Here is a 6,895-nt window from a genome sequence, read left to right on the forward strand (position 1 = left end):
GGGTCTTGCAGTGGGGAGGGGCCGGTGTAGCGGAGAGGGGCCCTGCACGGGGAGGGGCCGGTGCAGCGGGGAAGAGCCGGGTGCAGAAGGGAGGGGCCTGTGCAGCGAGGAGGAGGCCGGGGCAGAGAGGAGAGGCCCAGTAGCGGGGAGGGGCTCGTGCAGGGGGGAGGGGCCGGGTGCACGGGGGAGGGGCCGGTGCAGCGGGGAGGGGCCCTGCAGAGGGGAGGGGCCCTGCAGAGGGGCGGGGCCTGTGCAGCGGGGAGGGGCCGGTGTAGCGGAGAGGGGGCCGGGGCAGAGAGGAGGGGCCCAGTAGCGGGGAGGGGCCCGTGCAGGGGAGAAGGGCCGGGTGCACAGGGAGAGGGGCCCGTGCGGCGGGGAGGGGCCCGCAGCCGCAGAGACCGCAAGAGCTCTAGGGCCAGTGAGCAGGCGAGGCGGTCAGGAGGAAGACGCCCAGTGATTACAAGGGAATGGTTAGAGAAGGGGGGAGGGCAGTTACCCAAAATCAAGGTCACGCACCTCTCGCAGGTGCAGCCCGCGGCAGGTAAGCTGTCGCTGGAGGTGCGAACGGCAGTGAAGCCGGGAGGGCAGGCTGGGGGCACCGGGCCCCGCCCCCGACAGGTCCCAGACACCTGGCCTGCGCGCCCCACGGTCGGCGGCTTGGAGCGCCAAGCTGTGCGGCCTCACCTTTTTCCACGTGCACCTCGATAATCTTCTTCTCGCGGATCACCTTGGTGCCACTGCAGCTGTCGCAGCGGTCCTTGGGGCTGATGCGCTCCCCCTGGCCCTTGCACTCGATGCACACGGTCTGGATCTGCTGCACCACGCCCGGCCCTATCTGCTGGATGTGGATCTGCATCCCGCGGCCCTTGCACAGGGGACACTTCTCCACAGACCCCTTCTTCCCACCGACGCCTGGGGGGAGGCACGGAGTGAGAGCTGGCTCCTGTGCCAACGGCCTGTCCCCCCAGGCGCCAGGGAGGGCAGTCGGGGCCCCTAGGCGGGACACGGGTGTTTACAACCGTGGGCAGCAATGTACAGAGCCTGGATGATTCCAAGCGAGCAAGGAACATGTTAACATGTGAGCTCACGGGTCTGGGGTCCGTGGCTTTGGCCGTGCCCGGCCAGATTCACTTCGTGAGCCTCACCAGCTGTGCCCACAGGTGACCAAGGGGGCTGGGCTGAGAGGCCTGGAGGGCGGCGGCCCCGCTCGGCCACCTCAGGACAACGTGCGTCCGAGGCCACCAGACACGACTTTTCTTGAAAAATCCTATCTTAAAAATTGTGTTAGTTACATTTATGTGTGAGTCAAGGGGCAGCAGACCAGACCAGCTTCACGGGAACACGGGCTCGTCTGCCCGCTTATGCCCAGGGCTGCCGGGGACCTGAAACACTTCCTGTCTGGCCCTTTTGCAGGAAAAGTTTGCTGACCCCTAAGATGGGTGAACCATCTTGACATTTACATGTTTAAAATAATTATCAACATGAAATGTCAGTCAAAATAAAAACGGTACAGGGCAAACTAAAACCGATTTGGCCCTTAGGCCACCAGTTTGCTGTCTGTTGGGACCCTTACATTCGAAAAGATAAAAAATGATTTTTCTCTGAATTATAAAACAATCAGAACTGTTTCCAGATCTAAGGGGTCACAACTATGGGACTCATTCAAACATTCATTTTTACCTTCACATTTCTCACAAATTACATTTTTCTGGAGGGCCAACTTCTTTGTGACTCCATTATATAAATCTTCAAGAGTTACAGACAACTGATGGACAACATTCTTGCCTTGGGGGAAAGGGGAAAGGAGAACAATTAGTAACACGGCAGGAAATACGCCCGTGACCTTGGCTGCAGAGCCGTGCCTTCCACCCGCCGCTCGCGGCCTCACCTCCAGGCCCCCCCCCCCCACCACGAGATCGAACATGCTTTGTAGCTGGGAGCCAATCATTCAATCATTTATAGACGTCAACAAAGACTTTCCATCTTTATTTTCTAAGAACAAACCTGAGGCCATCGCAGGGGGGCGGGGGGTGACCCTAAGCAGAGCTGCGGGTTCTCCCGTGAAAGAGGCCCTTTCTTCCCTCACAGGAGGGTGTGACCCGTCTGAGCACTGTTCAAACTCCTCCCCGAGCCCCAGGCTCTTTCCGTTTTGGGCCCTTCTATAATCTGTGGCCAAGTGGGAACTCTTTCCTCTGCTGAAATCTTATCTGTGGGCCCCTGTGTCTTCGGGGTGGGATTCTGTCCGCCCAGTGCCAGGCCAGGGTCGGACAGCCCAACGGCTGCCTGTGGGGCTCTCTCGGTGGCGGACACATGCTGTCCCTGTTCACTGGCTGTCAGTGTGGACAGACAACTGCACTCAGGACGTGAAGCTGTTCACCGCAAGACAGTGAGAGTGCTGGGCAGGAGGGGACCCGCGCTTTTCATCGTGTCTGTCGTCAAGCACACGAGCCGGCAACCCTGACATGGGGCCAGGGCTTTTCCTAATGAACTCGGGACTTTCAGCACCCTGTGTTCAAGAGTGGACAGCCAAGCTTTTGAAGCTCACTCGATTATACCATGAAAACAAATACTGCCTTATTCATCCAGGGCCTCTTGCTGATCCAGACCACCCTTCGTAAACCCCAATGCAGAGCTTATTCCTTGTGATTTTACCCAGGATCTTAATAAGCTTGGCTAGCTATCTGGTTTTCAGGTCCAAAACAGACTGTCCACAGTAGAAACTGGACAGGGGAAAGGGGCAGCTGGGGACCACTGCTAACGGCCAGAGGTGGCAGCCTGTGGCCTGGCAGGAGGGACGAGCTGGAAGAGCAAACCCCACAACTCAGACAGCAGCCTGGGGCCCTCGTTCACCTCCTGGGCATGAAGCTGCTAACCACAACACATTCCAGAGAAAGGCAGGGAGGCTCTCTTACAGAGATGTTCCCACATGAGGGGTGGAAAATCTGAGCAGCCTGAGAAAATGGACACCCTGCAGAGCGCCAGCCAGAAACAGAGTGCACAGGCCAGGTCAGGAGGCCGGGACAGGAGGCGCCATGATGTCACGAGATGAACGTCCTTCCTCCTCCCTGCTCACACCCCATTTGCTCCCTGTCGGGTGGTGTCTGCAGGTGTCAGGTGAGTGCTCCAGGTGCTAGGAGGCTCCAGGTAGCCCACATACTATGGGGTGGGTGGGGGGGACTATTTAAAGCTAATGATCCCTGGGGCGCCTGGGTGGCTCAGTCGTTAAGCGTCTGCCTTCGGCTCAGGTCACGATCCTGGGGTCCTGGGATCGAGCCCCACATCGGGCTCCCTGCTCAGCGGGAAGCCTGCTTCTCCCTCTCCCACTCCCCCTGCTTGTGTTCCCTCTCTCGCTGTGTCTCTCTCTGTCAAATAAATAAATAAAATCTTTAAAAAAGAAAAAATAAAGCTAATGATCCCTTTTAAGGCATGATCCACCCTGATTCCAATGACACGTAGGATTTGAAAACTATAAAACTTGCTCAGTGTCTTTAAAAAGCACTTACCTCTTCTCTCTCTAGCCATCCGTCCCCCGCCCCCAAAGAACATGTCAAAGATATCCATGGGTGAAGAGAAGCTGGGGCTGCCTGAGCCTCCTTCCTTAATCGCCTGTTCACCACCCTGGTCATAAATGTCCCTCTTCTTTGGATCTGAAAGCACTTCATATGCCTGGGATATGAGCTTGAACTTTAAAATAAAAAGAGAGAGAGAGAAGGTGTGAGTTGTTTGTTACGCAGACCCACCACGATGAATGCAAGAACGGAGGTATTCTGCACCCAGCACCCACACTAGCCGCCGGGCACCCCCTGGAGCCCCATCACTCCTCTCGCGGAGCGGGGAAACACGGGGCCTGTGGGGAGGGGACGCTCCTCCCAGCCTTGGCTGCACCCGACAGGAGGCAAAGCAGGGAGGCCAGGGCGTCACCGGCCCCCGATAAAGCCCAGGCTCCCGGCTGCAGCCACTGGCCTCCCTGGCCTCCCCGGCCTCCCACGCACCAGTCTACCTGCTCGAGACCACAGACGCCTCGGGAGCACCTGTCCGCGTGTGCGCTGCAGACACCGTGCGGACCTGTGCTCCGGCCTGGCCCCCAGAAGCCCCCCCGCCCAGTCTCCCCATCTCAGTTACCGCCAACGCCAAAACCTTGTTTCCCCTCCCCTCCCATCTCATCTGTGAGCAAACCCTCTTGGCTGCCTCCCAGTGTTTGTCTCTGGTCCCTGACATCGCACTCCTGCAAAAGTGTGTCACCGGAATCCAGTTGTAGAAAAAGCATCCGAAAACCCAAATTGAAAGACATTCTGCAAAACTAAGACAGGAGAACTAAATGCAACGTGTGATCCAGGATTGGGGGCAAATGGCTACAAAAGATATTGGAACGACTGGAGAAAGGTGAATTTTTTCCCCAGGGTTAAACTTCCTAAATGTGGTAGGTGTACTGCAGGTAGGTACAAGGAGAAGCCTGTTGGAGTATTTGGGGCTGGAAGGCTGGGAGGCGTGCAGGTGAAGCAGACGTCACCACACGTTTGGGGGGGCAAGCCAGCACACAATCCCCAAGCTCATCTTTTCTTTCGGTATATGGAAGTTTTTAAAATAAAATTAGAACACTGTAAAATATCCCAAACCCATCCCTTCTTGCCACACCCCACGCCCACTCTGCAGAGGCCACCACCTTGCGCCTGGGTCACTGCCGTCAGCTCCTCAATGGCCTCCCACCTCTCCCCCTCACTCGGAGTCGCAGCCAGGCCCGTGTGGGTACACGGCCAGCCCACCGCCTCGCTAGTGCCACCCCGTGAGCACAGGGCCCGCGCTCAGCTGCGTCCACTGCTGTACCCGGGACCCAGAGGGCCGTCTGCGTGTTAGATGAATGGCTTGGTTCTAGGAGTTCAGGAATGAGTACGGGAGGTAGGGTGCCCTGCAGAGTCCTCTCCAGTGCGTGAGACGGGGTCTCTGTCAACATCCTACAGCACAGCCAGCTCCATAGAACAGAGAAGAAAAGCGCTAGGAGGAAGCACATACGGGGACATGACAGAGAAGCTAGTTTTCTCAGATCCTGGAGAGCTGTACTAGCCAACGAAGAACTAGGCGATTTAACAAGCCAAGTCCTCGAGCGACATCAGGGTCGTGCCCAGGTGCTTCTCTGTGTTTCTGCGAAGAAGCTGGCCTCACACCACCTCTCCATGGCAGGAAGACTGCGGGGTGGGGAGCAGGTGCCTGGTTCGGGAGCCCAGACCTTCTGGGCCTGTGTGCACGTCAGGGACCAGATGAATATGCTTCCTGAGAACTTCCACTAGAAACACTCTCCAAATACTCTGCACACTTGAAACACACCTAATGATCAACCTGAGAAGCAAAAGCAGTGCCCTGTCCTTGGGCAGTTAATCAGAGGCCCTATCTCCCACAGGGTGGGGGCTCCCATGGCCACAAGCAGGCCCGCCCCGCCCCGCCCCTGCGGCTCCAGCCCCCCCCTCCGAGTCTAACCCGGGTTCGGGCCCCACCCCACCCCTGCAGCTCCAGCCCCCCGAGTCTAACCTGGGTTCGGGCCCTGCCCCACCCCTGAGGCTCCAGGCCCCCCCTCAAGTCTAACCCAGGTTCGGGCCCCGCCCCACCCCTGCGGCTCCAGCCCCCCCTCCCCCCCGAGTCTAACCCGGGTTCCGGCCCTACCCCCTCAGCTGGAGGTCAGTGCTCTCACCAGCTCACTGTTCAGACTGACCATCTGCCCCGGGGCCTTAACGAGATCACCACGCACCTAGGAAAAAATGACTTCGGGATGATGTCGCAACTCGGGAGAGGATTTGTGAGGATATGCGGTGGTGACCGAAGCTACCAGGATGAGCACTATGATCACCCCCCAAAAGGCCGCCTGCAGAGCAGCTCGGGAATAGCAGGGTGATGTGTATGGTGGGTTTTCCTCTATATTCTGATGTTTCCTGTACTGTTCTGCTCTCTTGGCTGATTTTTTAACTTGAAAATCTATTATTCCAAAGAAAAGCCACAGTGAAATTGGCCAAAAGGCCGAATTCCTCGCAAGCCGATGAGGCCAACGGGCAAGAGCACGCCCGCTCACACTGCCCCGGCAGAGGACGGCTTCCTGACCAGCCGGGCGCCGCAGAGCTGGCCCTACAGACTCCGGGGACACCTGCCAGCAAACGGGCTGCCCGACGCCTAGCAACACGGGACAACAAGCACAAAACAAAGGCCGGCACCCCCAGCAGGCTCACGTGCCTCCCCGCAGGGTGACAGGATGGCTTAATCTATTTTTGAAGAGACATGAATAATGCAGTGACAAAGTTAGGAAGAACGAAAAGGCCCTACCAGTTCTACCCGTGACAGAGAAGGTGGACCGAACTGCACCCAGACGTGCACGAAAAAGAAAACTGTCTACACTGCGTGCCCAGCACACAGCAGAACCAGAAAGCGGGGACCTGGTGAATGAATGAGTGAGTCTCCTCTCAGGGAGCTCCATGAACTGTGTCCCCTGGCTCCTCACCCCTTTGATCTCCAACCCCACATCCACGGAGCTGCCAATCCCCCTTCACTGCAACTGCCCTCCCAAACCGTCTGCACGGGGTGCGCTCCGTTCCCCTGGCCAGCCCCTCACCTTCCGGCACCCGAGCCGCACCCGGACGTCACGGGACCCCCGCCCCAGGCCCGTGCACCCTCCGGCACCCGAGCCGCACCCAGACGTCACGGGACCCCCGCCCCCGGCTCACCGTCAGGAGCCTCGCATGGGACACCAATTCGGTGCCTGGCTCTAAGTAAACACTAGCTTGAAGCAAACCAGACAGTCTACTGAGAGAGAGATGCACAGGGCAACACCCACGGAAATGTCGTAGAGCTCGAGTGCACGTTTTGGACAGTGTCGGGGCGCAGAGTAGACTCGCTCCAAGTGCACACACACAGC

The 6,895-nt window shown here is 58.2% G+C and overlaps 1 protein-coding gene across 1 annotated transcript; it reads right to left on the reverse strand.

The window, feature by feature from the left end:
* Window positions 1-304: 304 nt before the first annotated feature.
* LOC145720020 (dnaJ homolog subfamily A member 4-like) lies at window positions 305-5,457 on the reverse strand. The gene is made up of 4 exons (XM_081811660.1): window positions 4,177-5,457; window positions 3,504-3,684; window positions 1,681-1,785; window positions 305-912 (listed from the first exon to the last, which is right to left on the reverse strand). Exons 1-4 carry the CDS (start codon window positions 4,216-4,218, stop codon window positions 509-511), a joined length of 732 nt encoding a protein of 243 aa, XP_081667786.1. The 5' UTR covers window positions 4,219-5,457; the 3' UTR covers window positions 305-508.
* Window positions 5,458-6,895: the final 1,438 nt, after the last annotated feature.

The sequence above is a fragment of the Leptonychotes weddellii genome, unplaced genomic scaffold (assembly GCF_054177405.1).
Source record: "Leptonychotes weddellii isolate Sample4059 unplaced genomic scaffold, ASM5417740v2 HiC_scaffold_9220, whole genome shotgun sequence".
NCBI lineage: Eukaryota > Metazoa > Chordata > Mammalia > Carnivora > Phocidae > Leptonychotes > Leptonychotes weddellii.

Coding starts and splice junctions, on each gene's coding strand:
- LOC145720020 (XM_081811660.1), bottom strand. CDS start 4,218: ATGTCAGGGACCAGAGACAAACACTGGGAGGCAGCCAAGAGG. Junction 3,685..4,176: donor ACTGGGAGGCAGCCAAGAGG/GTTTGCTCACAG, acceptor TTTATTTTAAAG/TTCAAGCTCATATCCCAGGC. Junction 913..1,680: donor AATTTGTGAGAAATGTGAAG/GTAAAAATGAAT, acceptor GCCTCCCCCCAG/GCGTCGGTGGGAAGAAGGGG.